Source organism: Physella acuta, unplaced genomic scaffold (genome assembly GCF_028476545.2).
Source record: "Physella acuta isolate Inbredline_101_S28 unplaced genomic scaffold, ASM2847654v3 ptg001210l, whole genome shotgun sequence".
Taxonomy (NCBI): domain Eukaryota; kingdom Metazoa; phylum Mollusca; class Gastropoda; family Physidae; genus Physella; species Physella acuta.
This window is the reverse complement of record NW_026732727.1, coordinates 57383-79353: the sequence shown is the minus strand read 5'-3', so window position 1 is coordinate 79353 and position 21971 is coordinate 57383. Positions and strand designations below refer to the sequence as shown.

Genomic DNA, 21971 nt, shown 5'->3' with positions numbered 1-21971 from the left:
AAGGTAGTTTCATTTACTGAGGTTATTGAAACAGGTGGACTTTACTTCACCTACACTCATGGTTCAAGAGGGTACTTGTGATAAAGCGTTGGCAGACCTATGGATGGTTAGAAATCAAGATGAGGGAAAAGAATACAGTGGACAAGTATGAGTTGAAAAAAAGATGAAGAAATAGGCCAAAGCCCTGTAGTCACAAGTTCCCTTTCGAACCTGATGGTCTATAGGGCAAGTGAAGTAGAGTTCACTTGTTTCTGTGACCTCGGCATATGAAGAGATAATGTAGTCAGCACTATGCCCAGCCGCCTTTACTTTCCCTAACGTGAGTTAGGTACCCATTAGAGTTGGGTGGACTCAGGGAAGGTCTACTGACTCGAACCTGGATTCGAACTCGAGACTTATGGGTTAGCAGTCCATTTCTCTATCGCTAGACCACTCCATACCCAAACCTTTAGCACAACCCTAAATCTAACCCCAATGTGTATATAGTTTAATACGGCTCATTTTTACAAACAGAATAGCAAGAATAGAAATTAGGTATCAATTACATTTTTCATTTATTTTTTATTTACAACTTTATAAATTGATTTTAAAAATTTGAATCTTTACAAACCTTTCATAACCCATTCATTAAGAACTGTCTCCCCAATCAATATCTTGACCAGTGATCTAACATATTTGTTATACTGAACACTGGTCAGTATTGGTGATGAGCTTGCTGTCCCTTCACTTCTAAGGAGCATAAGCAGATTAAATACTTTTTACATTATTAGAGAATTTTTATTTTTTTTAGGTAAAATTTTAGCTTTTAACAGTTTGAACAGAAATCAACAAGTTTTCATTGAAAATGATTCATACAAGTCAGATTTTTTTCATTTAAGATGCAATGTTCACATCGCAGTTACAATTTTTTTTTAAATCAGTAATAGTTGTAAAGCATATAATTGTTGTTCAATCATTAGAAATAAGTTTAAAAGTGTTAGCTAATGCTATGGTAATAAAAAATTATTTTTTTTTTGCTATATGTTTTTACTGAACACTAACCTAAGATCCCCATTGTCATCAGCTTGGATGTGAGCCACATCTTGCCATCCCTCATCATCTACAGTGTTGTTAACATTGTTATTTTGTTGAGTGGATAAAGTTGGTGATTTTCCTGTAAATATTGTTGAAAAGTATTGATTATCTCCCCTTTTTAAATGTATTTCAAATTGTATGTTGTTTTTTTTTCAAGGGAGGGTAATAATTACATTTGATGGTGAAATAAAAGCTGAACAAAATAAATTGATTAAAATTTGAAAAAAAATATACAATAGAGGTACAAAAAAACCTATTAAGCTGCTTCAACAACAAGGGGAATATTTAACATACCTGTTGGTGATTTGGCTTTCTGTTCTTTGGGTGAAACTAATCTCTCTGAAAATAGTAATAACTGTTGCAATTAATTTATAAATTAAAATTGATTATGTACAGCTTAGGAATTATGTTCAAAGGCATTGGAAAAAATGTATCTAAAAATTGAGTGCCAAAATCAGGACAACTTGTAAAATTTAACATAAAATTGGAGTAAATTTAATGTCACTTTTTCATCACAGGACAAAGTATAATATTTTAGTAATTTGTATGGTTGGAAATAATAAAGCTATTTAGGCCCACTACACTAAGAATAACCATTACTAAGAATAACTACTAAAAAAAAACATATTTCTTTACAAATTTGACAGTTTTCTAAAAATAATATTAACATCAAAAGTTTTAAAGGGGTAATCCCTTTCATTTTTGCTCTAGTTTACCTGAAACTCTTGCTGATTTGACTTTATCCTTTTCATTCTCAAATTTCTCCTCCTCATTTTTATTCTCTCCGCCCTCGGCCTGTTCAACATTGCCAGGTTTCATCGCCTCCTTCTCTTGCTGTTTTGCTGGGCTTGTCTTCCCTCCACTTACAGACCTTCCTGTCTCCTTTCCTGCCTCACTGGTATCCATTTCTTTCTCTTCATCATCTGTCTCATCATCTACCTCAACCTCAGGCTGCTCCTGGCAGAGTTATGAGAAATATGTGCAAGCAGGTATTGAATCTATACTTGATATTTTATCTATGGGACGGCGTGGCCTATGTGGTAGAGCACTAGAGTGCTACCCCAAAGTCTCATTCAAAATCAATAGAACATCTCCGATTCTATCAGGCTCTGATGTGTACCTGACTCTTGTCAGGAAAAGTAAAGACAGCTGGGCAAAGTGCTGACCACACCTTCCCTTCATACGGCGAGTTCAAGAAGTATATGAACTCTACTTGATCTGCCCAATGAATCACTAGGTCTATAGAGGATTCTTTACTTTACTTTATAAATGTTACCTGGTAAAGCATTCTCAATACTGTTTTTGCTGTTGTTGCTATCATAACCCTATCCCTAATGTTAATCTAACTCTCATGCTAAAGACTGTACCAGCAGAAAAAAAAATTGTCAATATAACATTGTTACATGAAGATCATTAATACATAACTTTTACAAATTAGTTGACTGATAAATTTGTTCAATTAGTAACGACATAAATGGGTGTTTCGAATATGCATAAGTATAAAAATTAACTAAAATTTCCATTAATAATGGCATAAAAAATAATAACTGAATTATGAGTAATGTAAAACGATAAGTAAAAAGTTTTGAAAACACCAACTGTTTACTATATTTATAAAAAGCTGTTTATATATAAATAGAAAATAATCATTAAATTTTTAATTTTTTGTAAGAACAGCAAACACAATAAGGCCTATAAATCCCCAATGGCTTAGAACTATAGAGCTGACAGAACAAACTCACCTTATTGGGAGACTTGGGTGTTCCAATGTTTTCTAACAGTGAGCTGTAGTTAATCTCATAGATGTCACTTGCTCCTGATGATGTTTTGAGGATTGGAACTGACCAGTCCACAACTCGACCTTTTGAAATAGAATATTAGAGCTATCATAACATTTAATTATAGTTTAAATAACTCAGATTATAATAACTAAGAGCATAAATTATTATTTTAAATATTCATTTTATATAGGAAAATTTTGAAATGATTTCATAGAACATTAAATAAGGTTATAAATATTTAAATAGTTTACGAGCGTGTTAATCAAAGGAATTTTTAAAGGAGAAAAAAATCAAATACCACAGTGCAGTATTAAAGTTTCAGATGTGTGCAGTCATGTAGCACAAAACGAGAATCAAATTCTACAAATCTACCACAATTAACATAAACAAATGGCTTTTCTCAGAACACCAGTAAGGATAATACAAGCAACTTTTTTTTATGCTTGGGTCTAACTGGTATTATAGCAGTAACCGTAATAAGAATACCAGATTAAAAAAAAACCAATATTACTATATGATATTGCCGCATCTGTGTTCTTAAGAGAAAGGAAGAATTTTCGTCCTACCCTTATAAGACCCTCCAAAGAATCAATGACCTGAGAATCAATTTTTGCCCTACCCTTTTGTCCTACCCTCTCCCTGACAATCAATCTTTGTCCTACCTTTAATACCATTCACAGAATCAATGTCCAGAATGAAAATCGATTTTTGTACTACCCTTTTGTCCTACCCTCTCCATGAGAATCAATGTATGTCCTACCCTTTTGTCCTACCCTGTCCCTGAGAATCAATCTGTCCTACCCTTTTGTCCTACCCTGTCCCTGAGAATCAATCTATGTCCTACCCTTTTGTCCTACCCTCTCCATGAGAATCAATGTATGTCCTACCCTTAAGGCCATCCACCGAATCAATGACCAGAGGTATTCCCCTCTCCCTGAGACACCCTGGCCAGTGGTTGGTCAGCATGGCCTTGCGGAAGTTGTGGTGGTAGCACCCCAGGTAGGTGGCGAATGCTGCAGCCATGGCACACCCTCCAGGTATTGCCACCATCCTGCGCTCGAATGAGTCAAAGATCTGCTGGCACCTTTGTCTTTCTCCACTTAAAATCTGGTGAAGACAGATACTTGTTCTTTAAATTCCATACATATAATTTGGCCAATAATATACAATTTCTGATAATACTAATAAAAAAGATTTTTTTTAAAGTAATAATCACAGGTTTAGCTTATGCTAACTTAAAAACTTAAATATATATATATATATATATATATATATATATATATTATATATAAAAGGGTCTTTATAATTCTGTTTAATGTATGAACTAGGCATAAAAACTACATGTAAAGCTCCTCATAAATCTGTTAAATGTATGAGCTAGGTGCAAAAACTACATGTAAAAGTCTTCATAAATATGTTTTATGTATGAACTAGGCACAAAAACTACATATATAGGTCTTCATAAATGAATTTAATGTGTGAACTAGGCACAAAAACAAAATGGAAAGGTCTTCATAAATTAATTTAATGTGTGAACTAATGCATTAAAAAACAATGAAACCTAAATGATCACTTACCCTTCTAAGCTCAGCAGATTTTTTTTAAAGTAATAATCACAGGTTTAGCTTATGCTAACTTAAAAACTTAAATATATATATATATATATATATATATATATATATATATATATATATATATATTATATATAAAAGGGTCTTTATAATTCTGTTTAATGTATGAACTAGGCATAAAAACTACATGTAAAGCTCCTCATAAATCTGTTAAATGTATGAGCTAGGTGCAAAAACTACATGTAAAAGTCTTCATAAATATGTTTTATGTATGAACTAGGCACAAAAACTACATATATAGGTCTTCATAAATGAATTTAATGTGTGAACTAGGCACAAAAACAAAATGGAAAGGTCTTCATAAATGAATTTAATGTGTGAACTAATGCATTAAAAAACAATGAAACCTAAATGATCACTAACCCTTCTAAGCTCAGCAGCTGTGTCCAGCATCTTCTTCATGCGAATAGTTTTCTCTTCCTGCTCATTTTTGTCAATGGTCGCCTCCTCAAAACTACGAGCCAAATCTGCCAGTCTTATTTCCAGAGCCTAAGCCATGTAAAATAAACTTTAATTAAGTTTCTAATTTAATTAAATTAATTATTATATGTAGTTATAAATGAATTAAAATTTGAAATATAATATATATAGTGGCATATATTATAAATGTATGTTTCATTTAATAGTCATATTTCTGCGGCCCCTTATGTCTTGGACACAAAAAGGAAAAAAAAGAATAGTTATATTTTATTATAATAATAAAAAGCCTTATGTTACATCAAACTCAAGTTTAAAAGTTTTTAAAGATCTATTCCTTTAAGCGGAAGCAAATTTTAAATTGAAGACCTCACAATATATTTAAATTTTTGAAACAATTTGAATTTTGTTATGCTATTCATCCTATACAACACACAAAAGTCTCGTGTTTATTTTGTTCTGTACCTTTCTTTTGGTCTCCAGGGTATTCATTCTGTGCTGAGCATTGTCAACAGCCTGAGTTGTCTCCTCTACCTTCTGGTGCAAAGGTTTCACTTTAGACAACATCATCCTGTGGTACCTGTTGGGGAACAACAACTTTCTGTTAGCAACATACTCTTTATCTAACACTTGGTACTGTCTTTTTGTGTCTATGTTTGTGTGTGTGTGGGGGTGGGGGTGTGTGTATGTGTGGGTGTATAAGAAATGAACAACCTACCCAACAACCCCTCTGACCCATTTACAGAGGGAGCCTTTTATCTAACACTTTGTACTGTCTTTTTGTGTGTATGTTTGTGTGTGTGTGGGGGGGGGGGGGGTGTATAAGAAACTATCAACCTACCCAACAACCCCTCTGACCCATTTACAGAGGGAGCGTTTTATCTAACACTTTGTACTGTCTTTTTGTGTATATTTGTGTGTGTGTGTGTGTGTGTGGGTGTGTGTGGGTGTATAAGAAATTAACAACCTACCCCACAACACCTCTGACCCATTTACAGAGGGAGCCTTTTATCTAACACTTTGTACTGTCTTTTTGTGTATATTTGTGTGTGTGTGTGTGTGTGTGGGTGTGTGTGGGTGTATAAGAAATTAACAACCTACCCCACAACACCTCTGACCCATTTACAGAGGGAGCCTTTTATCTAACACTTTGTACTGTCTTTTTGTGTGTATGTGTGTGTATGTGTGTGTGTGTGGGTGTATAAGAAATGAACAACCTACCCAACAACCCCTCTGACCCATTTACAGAGGGAGCCACAGGCCGAGTTGCCAGTTTTTTGTGCCATTGTTTCAGGATCAAATGAAGGTTTCTTTAAGTATGGCTCCACAAGAACCAGGGTGGATTCTGGTAGCTGGAAGTCATCAAATGTGCTGAGTTCCTCAATGAACCTGGTCAGGTAAATAAAGAATCAAATGAAAGTAAGCCTATAACTTGATAAAATAGGTATATCAACAGACAGCCGATTATAGACGCAAAGACTTTAAGTTTTAATGTTGGAATCTTAAGGCAGTCTTTTAGTCCACCAAATTATAATAGGTACCAATTCAGGGGATGTAAGTATGCATATGTCAATATTGTTATTTCAGTAACAACCCCGCTTCCTGGTAAATTCAACAAAAATGTAGACATTACATTGAAATTATAACCACAGCAACCAAATGTAGAGTGAAAATAGAAGCACATTTTTTAAGGTAACACTATCTGTATATTTCAGTGGTTTTATATTTTACCTGTAGATAGTTATTGTGTAAAACAAATAGACTACTAAACGCATTTCTGACCTTTCTAAGTTAGCCATTTGTCTTTTTGCACCTTTTTGCCAAGTCAGGTCAGCTGATGGTGATTTTACTAATGAGAGAAAACAAAAATCAGTTTTAAAATACATATTTTCTATTTCATATTTATTTTTAGAAACTGTTTTTAAATATTAAGGCCTGAATTATTTCTGAAAATGTCTATTTCATATTCTGCAGAAATTGTATTCATTGGATATTTTATTGTAGAAACTAAGGATTTTGTTTTTTTCCAATAGGGCAGTAGTATTTTTACAACACAAATGCTTACACAACATGATGATGGTAGACATGAGACTTACACAACATGATGATGGTTGACATGAGACTTACACAACATGATGATGGTAGACATGAGACTTACACAACATGATGATGGTTGAGACTTACACAACATGATGATGGTAGACATGAGACTTACACAACATGATGATGGTTGACATGAGACTTACACAACATGATGATAGTTGACATGAGACTTACACAACATGATGATGGTGGACATGAGACTTACACAACATGATGATAGTTGACATGAGACTTACACAACATGATGATGGTAGACATGAGACTTACACAACATGATGATGGTAGACATGAGACTTACACAACATGATGTTAGTTGACCCGAGACTTACACAACATGATGATAGTTGACCCGAGACTTACACAACATGATGATGGTTGACATAAGATCTTCTGTATCTAAGGATGGTTTCTGCATGGCCCTGAGCTCAGCCAGCTCATTGACATCCATCAGCTTGATGACTTTCTTGGTGTCTGCAACTATTGCAATGGCCTTGTACACTGCTCTTTCATGGGCCACTTGATACTCAGGGAGGCGCTACAAAGATTACATTGTAATACAGTGCAAATTATCAAATAAGATTCAATATATATGTCCAGTTAAAATTATACTTAAGAAATAAATGAATGATTAAATTAGCTTTAGATAACATTTGTCCAGTTACAACTTTGTATGAGATTGGAATCCCCAAGGAAAGAGGAAAGTAGGTAGTGCCAAATAAAACTTGGAAAAAGGTCAGATTTAAGTTAAGCAGAAGCAGCTGGAATGTCATGGGCCTAACTTGAAGAAATTGCCCAGAAAAGAGTACAAAGGAGAGGTGTGGTTGCATCACTATGCTTCACAAGGGGTCCACATGGATTATAATGATGATGAATTATATTTGACTTCAAAACAAATCCTAAAACCAGCCTTATAGTTCAGGCTTTCTAAAATCATGTGTCTAGTACTATTTATTGGTACTATCTGAAGACTAGACAACACTTACCTTTTTCAGCCGGTCAATTTTTTCCATTTGATTCTTGACCACCTTGACCTGCTGTTCTGTGATGGCTGTGTCTTGACCAATCTGGCTCAGTATTTTTATTGTTCCCTGCAGCATAGAAATGTGTGTTAAAACTTTGTTTTTATTCTGACAAACCAATTCAGGAACAAATAAAATATGTTTGGTCTTTGAACTAAATATTATTAGAAAATTCTGATGGAGTAAGTGTTTGAGTAATATAGTATACTTGTTCAAATTATAAAGCTTGTATTTTAGTCTGCACTCATGCAACAAACTTTTTGTAGTGTTTGTCATTTACAATTTACGACAGAAAGATGATTTTAAAATTCAAACAATCAGCATTCTACCTATGTCTATACCTAACAATGTCTGAAAGAATGATCTACCAACATAGAAGACTGACATTAAGTCAAAGTATTGACGATCATTCATATACAAATGTTAATTGAAATAATAAAATAAACTTTGTTGTGATGTTCATAGTCTTAATTTTTTAAATGAGTTTTTTGTGTGTTCATTTAATTCAGGAGCTCAGGCGCATGGGGATTTTAAGTTCAGGAGCTAAGGGTTCAAAGGGTTAAGTCATTTTAATTTACTATTGATTTCAGCTCCTAGCCCAATCACACCAGTACCCAAACCCAACAAGACCATCACTCACAGCCTTCCTCTACTCCCCCTACCCCACCAGTACCCAACAAGACCATTACTCACAGCCTTCCTCTACTCCCCCTACTCCACCAGTACCCAACAAGACCATTACTCACAGCCTTCCTCTACTTCCCCTACCACACCAGTACCCAACAAGAGCATTACTCACAGCCTTCCTCTACTTCCCCTAATATTGATTTCAGCTCCTAGCCCAATCACACCAGTACCCAAACCCAACAAGACCATCACTCACAGCCTTCCTCTACTTCCCCTACCACACCAGTACCCAACAAGACCATCACTCACAGCCTTCCTCTACTTCCCCTACCCCACCAGTACCCAACAAGACCATCACTCACAGCCTTCCTCTACTTCCCCTAATATTGATTTCAGCTCCTAGCCCAATCACACCAGTACCCAAACCCAACAAGACCATCACTCACAGCCTTCCTCTACTTCCCCTACCCCACCAGTACCCAACAAGACCATTACTCACAGCCTTCCTCTACTTCCCCTAATATTGATTTCAGCTCCTAGCCCAATCACACCAGTACCCAAACCCAACAAGACCATCACTCACAGCCTTCCTCTACTCCCCCTACCCCACCAGTACCCAACAAGACCATCACTCACAGCCTTCCTCTACTCCCCCTACCCCACCAGTACCCAACAAGACCATCACTCACAGCCTTCCTCTACTCCCCCTACCCCACCAGTACACAACAAGACCATCACTCACAGCCTTCCTCTCCTCTAGAACCACCATCTCATGCTCCAGCTGTTTCTTCAGTTTGATGGCCACCTCGTTCTCATGCCTGATCTGTTTCAGTGTCTGGGTGACAGCTTCATGGGTCAGCTTTACTTCTTTGTTTCTTTCATTAGCAAGGGAAATAAACCTGTGAAAAAATGATAAATTCTAATTAGTTGTTAAAAGAATGTAATTTACTATATAATTGCTATTTTTTTGTCTAAATTCATAATGCGTTTTTATACAGATCTTTGATTTGTTTTTCATAACAATAAGTAAGCTTAAGTGCTGTTTCTATATTTATCTAGGGAAATTTATAAACATTTAAAGGCGCACATTAATTTATTTTTAGAAAGTTGACTCCCTTTTTAAAAATATAGGCGTAGATCTTAAGGTATGGCTTTACAATACTAGTGAATACTATTATTTAAAAATAAATTCTTAAAACTGTTAAATACCTTCCAAAAGAAATGCCATCTTTTATTCAGAATTTTAAAAGTCAATTACCACAGAACTTAACCGAATTTCTCCCATTTTTACAAAATTAGAAAATTTATGTATCAATTAAAATGACTCACTGTTAATCAAAATTTAAAAAACCAACCCTAAATTTCTCAATTAAAAGTTCCATGCTCTTTTCCAGAAGTAAAAAAACATTTATAAAAGAATGTAATGAAAAAATTCTCACACTAATTCAATTTCTTTTTTTTAATTGTAAAAGAGCTTCAAAAAAATTCCTTTAACTTTAATTCATTTTATGGCTTATTTTATAATTTAATAAAAAACTTGGAGTAGCATTGAAAATTTGAACAATACCTCTCAACAAACTTTAATTAATTTTATGGCTTACTGAATAATTTAATAAAAAACATGAAGTAGCATTAAAACTTAAACACTACCTCTCAACAAATGAAAACTTAAACACTACCTCTCAACAAATGAAAACTTAAACACTACCTCTCAACAAATGAAAACTTAAACACTACCTCTCAACAAATGAAAACTTAAACACTACCTCTCAACAAATGAAAACTTGAACAATACCTCTCAACAAATGAAAACTTAAACACTACCTCTCAACAAATGAAAACTTGAACAATACCTCTCAACAAATGAAAACTTGAACAATACCTCTCAACAAATGAAAACTTGAACAATACCTCTCAACAAATGAAAACTTGAACAATACCTCTCAACAAATGAAAATTTGAACAATACCTCTCAACAAATGAAAACTTGAAAAATACCTCTCAACAAATGAAAACTTGCACAATACCTCTCCACAAACTTTTCATAGCTTGTATTGTTGACATGACCATACTCTCCCCTCGACCTCTCCCCACCATCTTGCTGTCTCAGGACAAGGTGCATTGATGCCAGCATGTGGGCCACATTCTCCTTCTGTATGTCTGTCATCCAACTGATCTTCTACAAGTATATTTTTAGTACATGGATTACAAAGTTAAGGAGCAGGAATATTTATACAAAACAATTAAAATAGGTACTGCTGGCACTGGCTTGGGATAGAGATGAGCAAAAGGGTTTGGTAGGTTAAGTGGCTGTTTTGGTGACAAATCATGAATTGTTGCAAAAACCCCAACTGCCCAGAGGCCGGAGGACATCCCTGTCCACCCAGCTATTGATGGGTACATGACTCACGATAGGGAAGGTAAAGGCAATGCCACAACATGCTTTGATGTCATTATTTTTGTGATGGAGGGGGAAATGTGGTTGGGGTTAAAAAATCAATAAATACAAATAAATACAAATGGTAGCTGCAGTGAGATTTAAGCAAATAAAAAAAAGGGAAGTGTCAGTATCCTCATAAATTAAAGAAAATTACATGTACAGTAAACATTTTGATGCAAGGTCTTCATCAGCACACTTCTCATCTTTGGTGTTCATAAACACCATCTCGGTTTGCTGCTTAATTTCTTTATTAATTGTATTAATATTGGCCTATTTAACATCTGTTTTACTGTATTATAAACCCAAAAAAGAAAAAAATTATTTTAGAAAAGGGCCTATCTGTATGATATAATACAAAAGGGTTTATAGAAAATTACATCAGAAAATTGTGTATCTTACATTCAAATGGTACATGGCATGCTCAATGAGCTGTGTCTTGGACCAATGAGGGAACCACAGGAAGTTGACATTTTTAGTGAATGCTGGGTACTCTCTACACATGTGCTGAAACTCTTCAGCACCACCACAGGCAACCAGAATGACACGGAAATTATTGCGCACAGTCCTAAGTTGCAAAAATTATAATGATTTATTTTTATTACTGACAAAATTTGACAAATAATTTAGATACAAAACTTTGCAAATGACAGGCACTTCAGAAAACCAGCTAACTCCTTTAACATGGGACGGTGTGGCCAAGCAGTAGACACTGGACTGCTAACCCAAACATCTCCAGTTCGAATCCGAGTTCATGTCAGTGGAACATCCATGAGTCCACATAACTCTGATGAGTACCAAACTCACATTAAGGAAAGTAAAGGCAGCTGGGACTAGTGCTGACAACATTATCCCTTCATTTGCTGAGGTCAAGAAACATGAACTCTACTTCATCTGCCCTATTGATAACTAGGTCTAATGAGGAATCTTTACTTTAACTCCTTTAACAATCAACAGTTTATTTTAATAAGTAACAGAAAAAATGTTTATGTTAAGCATTTCTTCCAACTTCAAAATTTGAAGTGATTAAATCCCACTGTTCTAAATGAATCAATCAGATTCAAAATTTTTACCCTAAAAACATAACTCAGAGAGGCAAGAATGAAAACTTTAATGTCCAGTGAACAATTAGCTCACATGAACAAATTTAGTAAACAAGAAAATGTGAGTATTGTTACCTCAAGAAGAAGTTCCAGGCCACATCTCTTGTGTAGGTCAACCCTGCCTGCGTCACTTCAGTTCTGAAAGAAGAAATTAGTGACATCTGAATACTGTTTTTTTTATTTAATTTAAACTGTTAATAAATAATTTCTTTTCTGTATATCAATGTTCAACTCTTGAATGTGGGTGGCGGACTTAGGTCTTGCTTGACTTACTTGGCTTATTTCCTTTGTGGCCCCTGGGGAGCCAAGGGCTGCAATCAGGGCTTACTCACCTAATAGAATTTATAATGGTTGTCTGTTCTTCCTGACTGAACAGATGAGTTATCGCCCCTGATATGATGAACTCTGTCAGAAAAACTAAGTAGTCGCTATGTGCCAGTTCTTCTTCCCTCAGGAGTAGCAACACTTTTTCACTCTGAACAAAGCACAGCATTGATCATTATTTAAACTTCATACATATTCTACAAGCAACATGATTATAAATAGACTGGGAATTCCCTATGAAAAGTACAAATCATTGAAATTGTGGGAATTCCCATTGAGTATAAAAAAAACTGACCTTAGTTCCAGCTCTGGTGTATCCAGCCACTAGGTCAGCCTTGAACTGCTCCATTTTGGAAGGTATGGAGGCATCAGGTGCTGTGGGGCTGATCTTGAAGATGGTGAACCCGCACAGGTGAGCAGCCAGTCTGGTGATGATGGAGCACCTGGACGGGCAGCCTTCTGCTACCAGGACAGAGTTGGCGCCTTCGTGAGGGGAGGCTATGATCCTAGCCAGCCTGCAGACTTGTTCAATCACACTCTGCAAAAAAAAAAAAAATTAATTTATAACATTAATCAAACATTATATGGCATGGCGTGGCCTAGCGGTGTAGTGCTAGACTCCTTGCCTGATAGTTTTGAGTTCGAATCCAGGTTCAAGCTAGTGGAACGTCCCTGAGTCCACTCAACTCTGATGGGTACCTAACTCACGTTAGGGAATGTAAAGGTGGCTGGGCAAAGTGCCAGGGTCAAGTAACATATGAACTCCACTTCATCTGCCCAATGGATCATTAGGTCTAAAGAAGAATCTTTTTTTTAATCAAACATTATGCAGACCAAGGAAAACCTGGAGACATGATAGGGAAAAAGACACAAATAGATTGGATACACCTGGAGACAGTAGAAGAGACTAGCCCAGGACAGAGATGCCTGGAAAGCTCTTGTCTGATGCTTATGTCCCAGGAGGGGAAAACAGGCTAACCTAAAGAACAATTAAAACTGATATTTGAACAAAAAAATGTCAATTATATTTTCTATAAAATTACTTAGAACTTAAATGGTTTAATAAATTACAATGGAATTATTTTATTTTAAAAAACGTCATTGTTGCTTTTTTTTAATAGAAGAATAATCCTTTTAAAATTGGATAATATTAAATTTTTAAAAAAAATAATAAATTATACACAACACAAATAATTCTACATGATAATACTACCTCTCTGAAAAAGGAAATCAAATTTCTACCTTGTAAAAGGAAAGCTTGATACTTGGGAGTATCTTGTTGTATTCCTCCAAGCCTCTCTCCAGGAGTTCTTTAGTAGATGCATAAGATTTAGCTGGACGATACAGGTCAGTTTTGGCATCCTCTTCTGACACATTGGCACTGCTGCGAGCATCAATCATACCAGCGGTCACCACTCCACTGTCTTGCTCAATCAAATTGGTGAACAATGGGGGCTTGGGTTTGATGATAGTCTGGATCTGTTTAGAGTGCACATTGTTTTTAATGTATACTTAGAAAAAAATCAATGCAAGCCTTAAAACATTCATAAAAATTCATAAGTGTCCTTGATGGGGAGCAGGGCATCACCCCCTCCCCCTCCCTAATAAACACCCAACTTGCGATTTTTTACCAGATCAATCACCTTAAAAATTACCAAAATAGATACAATAGGACATTACCCCAGGGTCAATTACTTCTACCAAAGTCATTAAGAAATAGGATAAATTAGGGATAAGAATAAAGTTAAGGATAGGAATAAGGATTGGCTAGGGTTGGGTTGGTTAAGGAAATTGTTAGGGATAGGGTTATGAAAAGGGATGAAGCTAGATATAGAGAAATATGGAGCTGAATTGAAATAGGTATAGGGATTGGGATAGAGATACTGAACTGGATATGGTAATTACCCAGGGGGTAAATGATTGGAGGGGAAGGATGGGAGGGGTAATGTCCTAGACCAAACCTTCACATAGTTTATTTACTTGTTTTCTTTTTATTCTAAAAAATTCAGTTGCAATATTTAGGGACAGTGGCAAAAATTTGAGAAAAATGTGTGGATAATTTTGAATGCAACACTTACTTGGTCATCATCAATGAACTGTTTTCTGACGGCTGTGACAAATGCCTGCCGGAACCTTCTAAAGTCCACTTCATTGACCATGCGCTTGCCATATACCCAGAAACATTCATGCTGCCATAGCAACAGGAGGTTTCTTTTATTGCAGCCTGGTTGCAGGGAGAGGCAGATGTTCCTGTTGAAGGAAATATTTTAAAAGTATTGGCTAGGTTCTTGTTAGATTTTGTTGTTGTAAAGTAAGGTCAAAATAAATAACAAATGCAATAAGTGTTTTAAAAAATTGGTATCAAATATTTCTTTAATATATACACTTTAGTATAAATACTTAGTTTTTCTCCAAATTTTACTTTAGCTGGTATTTTAAAGTCTCTACTAAAAAAAATTTAATTGCAGAACTCACATATACTGTATACATTTTTTTCTATTTTGCTTTTGATTTTAACCTCATAAACTATGCTGGAATACAATTATAATACTGTCTATGACAAAAATTGATATAACCAACATTTATTCCATGATTTTTATCAAGTAATTGCACTTGAGAATCAGAGTGATACCTGTTTTTATCAAATTGCTTTTATATACTCTCGCATCAATAATGCAATAGTTTTTATTTTTTATTTTACAGTTAGAAAATGTATTAACTGACCTGAAAATGGTGCCCAGATCTCTGGCAGTGAAGATGTAATGGCACCTCTGAGAGGTGGGGAGGAACATCATCCTCATGCGCTCTGACAGCTCGACCGTAACCTTGACGATGGAGCTGACAACTTTTTTCAAGGCCTCCTCCTCAAAGCGGACCATAGCCTGGGCTTTGTCACCGTGGTCAGTGTGGGGGACAGCTTGAGGGGAGCTCTCAGGGGTGAAGAAATGGGTTGTGAGAAGGGTGCTGAAGATGGTTTGTAGCTCATTTGATCTGAAAACAAAAGAAACAGTTTATAGCTCATTTGATATGAAAACAAAATAAATGGTTTGTAGCTCATTAGAACTGAAAACAAAATAAATGGTTTGTAGCTCATTTGATATGAAAGTGAAAGAAACAGTTTGTAGCTCATTTGATCTGAAAACAAAAGAAATTGTAGCTCATTTGATATGAAAATAAAATAAATGGTTTGTAGCTCATTTGATAAGAAAAAAAAAGAAATTGTTTGTAGCTCATTTGACCTGAAGATAAAAGAAATGGTTTATAATTAATTTGATCTGACAAAAAAAACAAAACAAAGAATGGGTTGTAGTTTATTCAATCTGAAAGCAAACAAACAATCTATATATATAATTCTCTTCTGGGAGCCGCTAAAAAACAAGCTGCAAACGCGCCTAGAAAACAAGCTGTAAACCCGCTCCCTACCTCCCCACCCCTACATGGTTTTAGTGAGCTGTGTTCACTCTAAATGTTTACAAGCAGAGCCAACGATTTTAAACGTAGGGGGGAGGGGGGGAGGAAAGGGGGGGGGGGGGGGGTTATGGTCCTTAACGAGCTACTTATAGTGTTTTAAAGAAATATTTTCAGTGGCAGCGTTGGTACTGTCGAATTCACAAATTATGAATAACTGAAAAGTAGAAAAAACAACAACTAAATAGCGGCGTATGTTATGCCGCGGGCCGGCTCGTTTGTTATAAAGTGCTAAGATGGTTTGTAGCTTGTTTGATCTGAAAAAAAAATTAAATTGATTTAAATAAGGTAAAAAACAGTTTTTTAAAACTTTCAATCAAAATGTAATAAATTACCCTGGGAATGGACAGCCAAACACAGCAAAATGTCTCAGCAGTCTCTGGCTAACTGGTGGCACATCTGCCGTGGGGCGAGGGTTGACAGATGTCACATACGTGACGCTCTTGACGTAGCGCCAGGTGTGATTTATAGGACTGTAGAAGCCACCGTCATCCAGGTGTTCTCTTATCAGTTCACAGGCTGTCTGGAAGCCATAGCTGTCAGTCTACACAAAAACAGGGAAGGGGGAAATGTTTGAGAAATATTAAAACTATATGCTAAATATTATAACATTAGGTTTAGAAATAGGTTTTATGGTTATTTTAGTTTTCATCCCCAACCCATGCCCTTAACATATGTACATTTTTGCGTATGTAGATCAATCAGTGTATACGAAACTAAACAAATGTGTATGTTATAAGAACATTAAATTTAAAGAGTAATTCCAAAAGTTAATAATATATTAAAAGTATAGATAACATACATAAAATATTGTATAAATAATAAAAATATGATACTTGTGTGTGTAGTATTTGTAGGTGTAACTCAAGTGTACATATGTTTTTTAGAATTCTTTTAGTCTTATACCAACTTTTCTTTTATTAGAAGGTACATAACTCAAATCTGATCTTCCCTTGCACCTACCTGAGATAAATTGATGTCATCAACCAAACACAGCAGTCGCTTGTTGCCTTTGGGGATGTGAGTTCTGCCATGTTTCCACTCCAGACGCTCATCCAGTTGGTTGAACAAAAGTTTAGCATTGGTGAACCTAAACAAGCAATTGTGTAACTGGTACTGAAGTTGGTTGAACAAAAGTTTAGCATTGGTGAATCTAAACAAGCAATTGTCAACTAGTATTGAAGTTGGGTAAACAAAAGTTTAGCATTGGTGAACCTAAGTCATTGGTAACTGGCTTTAAAACTGGTGATCTAAATAGTCTAAATTAACTAACAATAACAATAGAAATACTAGACTATTCAAAACATTCAATAGGAAACTATGCTATTACTACATTGCCCTAGTTAGCCTTTGTTAAGTAAAATTTGGTAAATTCAAAATGTGTCCATTATATATAAGTAATTAAAAGCAATAAAACTAATAACTGATTGGATGTAGCACATGTGAGAAAATAATTTTAGAATATTATTCACAAAATAAACTAGGCACTGTATTTTACTGAAGTAACTGTATGTTAGGAAATAATTTAAAATATTATATTCCCACAAATCCAGGTTCAAGTCTAGAATATCCCAGCTCTGATGGGTACATGACTCATATTAGGGTGAGTAAAGGTCGCTGAGCATAGTGCTGACCACACTATCCCTTCATATGTTGAGGTCACAGAAACAGGTGAACTCTACTTCACTTGCCCAATGTATCATCAGGCTTGAAAGGGAACTTTGAAGCTAATCAAGTACTGTGAACTGTGCTACTAACCTGTTTGCATAGACAGTAAGGGAGAGAACTTCAGCAACTTCCCCTGAGCACACAGTTCTCATTCTTTCATTGATAATGGCTGTTTTGCCACACCCACTCTCCCCAACCAACATGACTGGTCTCCCTGCATCAGTCAACAGCCCCAAGAGATGAAGCAGTTGCTGGATGGGGGGGGGGGGGAGGTAAGAAATCATTTTTTATTGAATAGCTTTTAGGTGGTACAATCAGAAATGCATAATTAATGTTTTTAAACATTTACAGTATATGATTACAGTAACGCCAATGATAAAGCTAATTCAGACTCGAGATAGCAGTAAAAACAATGGATAATACATGTGTATCAAATTAATTGAAACAAATTCATATCAATTGTGTTTATTTTATTTAAAAACCCAAATTGACTACTATCTAAAATCAAAAACCCTAAATAAAAAACCTCAAGTAAATAATAAATATTTTGTAGACCACCTATACAGAACTTTATCATTTATTTCTAATAACTTTATCTCTGCCTACTATATACTAAGTTAGACATACAAAAGTAGCAAAATATTGGTATTTTACAAGAAAGAATGTAGACAAGATGTTTACCTCAGTATGGACTGTGTGAACAAATGCATCTTGTGGGATTCCTCTGTGTGGGGTACCAGTGTAGGAAGGAACAAGCTCACTCCATTTGCAAAACTCATGTGTTTCATTGTCCACAATATAATCAAACACCTTGAAAAAATGTCATGAATCAATAATATATCTAAATTAAACTCATGTGTTTCATTGTCCACAATGTAATCAAACACCTTGAAAAAATATCATGAATCAATAAAATAACTAAATTAAACTCATGTGTTTCATTGTCAACAATATAATCAAACACCTTGAAAAATATCATGAAAAATATTTCAATAAAATATCTAAATTGAACTCATGCGTTTTATAGTCAATAATGTAATCAATCACCTTAAAACAAAACTTACAACAAATATGTGAATAAAATTTCTAAACTTGTTTTCTATTAAAAGTACTATGGTCTTAATGATGTACAATGGATGCTTTTAAGCACATAATTTTGATTTTGAATTAGCAAATATTGGTGATGCTGTAGCCTGGCTGTAGAGCCCTAGCCTGCTAACCCAAAATCAAAAAGTCTCGAGCTCAAATACACTTTCAAATTAGTACAATATCTCTGAGTCCACCCAGTTCTAATGCATACCTAACTCACGTTAGGGAAAATAAAGACAGCTGGGCATAGTGCCGACCACACTATCCGTTCATGCGAAGGTAACTGAAACAGATCAACTCTACTTCATCTACCCAATGTGTCTTGGGAACAAATGGGAAAAGAGTAAAAATTTATTTTATTTCTTATGATCCATTCTCTGTTTTGGAAATAAGAATACAATAAGCTTTCTTTGACTAGTTGCATTAGTGTTATACTTTAAGAATTACTATCTGTTAAAGTAAATATATGAAATTGACTATTTGGTAAGAGTACTATTTAGACTTGACTGTATTTGTGACAACTGAAGTTGTGTGGCCAGTTAGAATTACTTTCACAGGTAAATTCTGGTGAACATAAAGGTTAATGGGACCCAGAAGTCCTATATTCTTTCACTGTGAACTGTACTTAAGTTAGAAATATAGAATTTGACAACTCAACAACGCCACTGTTGCTAGTAGAAATAAACCTGGTTGAGTGATAATAAACTAATAACATTATTTCTAAGATTTACTCACAGTTCCATCACTGGGGTAGTCAATGTGATCTTGGAACTGTTCCTTCCACCAGTTTGAGAACTCCTCCCTGTGTTGCTCAGCTAATGTGCCAGCAAAGGCCCAGACAGCAGCAAAGTTGAAGTACCTCTCATACTCAACATCAGTCAGGTCATTGAATGGGTTGATCAGAACCTGAATCAATGTATGTATATATATATATAAATATATATACTTATAAAAGTTTAGGCCGAGAAAACCGTATTGTATATATTTCATAGCGTACGTAGCTCTAAATCATACTTGAATGAAATAGTTCATTTCTTTATTTTATTCTAAACTCGGAAGATGACGTCATTAGTTTCGTGCTCTTTTTTAGTGTAAACATTAAGTGACGTCATTGTTAAATGCGCTCTTGTGCCAACAATAAACCTTTTTCTGGTTGCATAATTAAAAATGTTTTTCTACATTTGAATACGCCTTTATTTTTTATTTTTCTTCTTTGAATAAATTTTTTTTATTTTTTTATATTTTTTTAAGGCTAAAGTTTACAGCTAGAGTCTGCTTCACAGTGACAATGAATGCATCTCAAGGACTGAACTCTCAAGATAGCTTATATTGACCTCACTAAAAACAACTACATTAAAATTTTTACAGTGTGAAAGCACTGATTACCTCCAGTAAATAATCACTTCAAGTGACATGTAGTGTTGTGTTGTGAGAGTAACTTTGACTGAACTTACCTCAAGGAGGTTGGTGAATGTTCTAACCATGTTAACTAAAGGATGGGAGATCACTCTTTTAAACTCTGGTAGTTTCCCTTTGGGCTTCTGCTTGCTGCCCAGCATGGAAGGCTGTGTACAGCTTGTCACATAGTCAACCACAGTTTCTATGTAAATGTTGCACAGTTCTGGAACAAATGAGTTATGTATTGATAATTAATTACAGGTCTCGTCAGGGTAAAAATTAAATGACTTAAGAATTTTGATGGAGAAATATCTGAGATTAGTACGGATGTATTCTACTACCATTAGAGTTTTCTAGGTTTAAATTATGTATTAAAAATAACTATAGATTCAGTTTTTATAATTTTTATATTACACGACTGAATTACGATTAAATTTGAAAATATGATTTTGCGACTGATTTCAAAAAATTATTTCACTACCTGATTTTACACAGTCAAATTTTTGTTACATTTACTAAACTTGGAATTGTCACATATATATATATATATATAACATGTCACATGTACTTGTCACATATATATAACATGTCACATGTACTTGTCACATATATACATGTCACATGTACTTGTCACATATATACAACATGTCACATGTACTTGTCACATATATACAACATGTCACATGTACTTGTCATACATATACAACATTTTCACATGTACTTGTCACATATATACAACATGCTACATGTACTTGTCACATATATACAACAAGTCACATGTACTTGTCATACATATACAACATTTTCACATGTACTTGTCACATATATACAACATGTCACATGTACTTGTCACATATATACAACAAGTCACATGTACTTGTCACATATATATAACATGTCACATATACTTGTCACATATATATATAACATGTCACATGTATTTGTCACATATATCCAACACGTCACATGTACTTGTCACATATATACAACCTGTCACATGAAATAGCCTCCTCAACATGTCTCATCAAACACTAATCTCAAACCAGAAAAAAAATCCCACTAGCCTGTGAGCAAGTCCTTGTCTGGTTCATTCCTGTGCTCCAGCCACTGAACCAGCATCAGCTTCCACCCCACATCACTGGGGGTCATCAGCAGGACACCTACAGTAGCCAGCAGGGATGGGGCCATGTTTTCAAGACTCTCCAGCTGAAGGAGGTATGTTTTAACATCCACATTAAATACACAGAAACAAATATAAAGTAGTTATTTTAGGTTCTGCTTCGTTTTTTATGGGTATACACATCAAATAGAAACAAATAGCTATATTAACATTACATTTACAATAATTAAAAATTATAATTAATGTAGCTTCTCTTTTAAAAGTTTAACAAAAAAAAACATTCTTTTAAACTTTAGATATCTATGTAGAGAATTACTTTTTAACAAATGCATTTAAGTTTTATTCTGAAGTAAGTTTTAAACCTACTACCAAGCTATATCTGAATACACACCAAGATGAAATAGTATAAAAAAAAGAAACAAGTTAATTAAAAAGTCTAGTGACAATTTTAGCGCAATTTCCTTATGTTATCTAAAAATAGCTCTGTCGTAGCGTAAATCAAGAGCAGGGTTAGTAAAACCATTGGTTAGTTATTAAAACGTTTTTTATCAAATTTCTTTTTTCAGTATTTTACATGTTTTATTTACAATAGAGTTACATAACTAAAAACCATTGGGCGCCTAGCTACCGAACGTGATGTCGCGGCCATTGAACGTGATGGCGCAGCTATTGAACGTGATGACGCATGTGGTGTGGTTGGATAAAAATGCCT

At 34.9% G+C, this 21971-nt stretch overlaps 1 protein-coding gene across 1 annotated transcript in view; it reads right to left on the bottom strand.

Annotated features, from left to right (window-relative positions):
• The window catches only part of LOC131957124 (uncharacterized), a gene marked incomplete at its 5' end in the record, with an annotated part of 98982 nt that overhangs the window by 22999 nt on the left and 54012 nt on the right, over positions 1 to 21971 (bottom strand). Inside the window, 28 exon segments of the mRNA XM_059321831.1 lie at positions 611 to 729; positions 1042 to 1153; positions 1369 to 1413; positions 1791 to 2031; positions 2817 to 2935; positions 3743 to 3962; positions 4850 to 4975; positions 5369 to 5483; positions 6125 to 6292; positions 6686 to 6752; positions 7367 to 7541; positions 7990 to 8094; positions 9395 to 9551; positions 10680 to 10831; positions 11492 to 11657; positions 12268 to 12330; positions 12525 to 12667; positions 12812 to 13054; positions 13759 to 13995; positions 14595 to 14766; positions 15241 to 15507; positions 16320 to 16528; positions 16948 to 17074; positions 17743 to 17903; positions 18334 to 18462; positions 19477 to 19647; positions 20196 to 20362; positions 21204 to 21345. Of these exon segments, the coding sequence (XP_059177814.1) occupies positions 611 to 729; positions 1042 to 1153; positions 1369 to 1413; positions 1791 to 2031; positions 2817 to 2935; positions 3743 to 3962; positions 4850 to 4975; positions 5369 to 5483; positions 6125 to 6292; positions 6686 to 6752; positions 7367 to 7541; positions 7990 to 8094; positions 9395 to 9551; positions 10680 to 10831; positions 11492 to 11657; positions 12268 to 12330; positions 12525 to 12667; positions 12812 to 13054; positions 13759 to 13995; positions 14595 to 14766; positions 15241 to 15507; positions 16320 to 16528; positions 16948 to 17074; positions 17743 to 17903; positions 18334 to 18462; positions 19477 to 19647; positions 20196 to 20362; positions 21204 to 21345 (4318 nt within the window).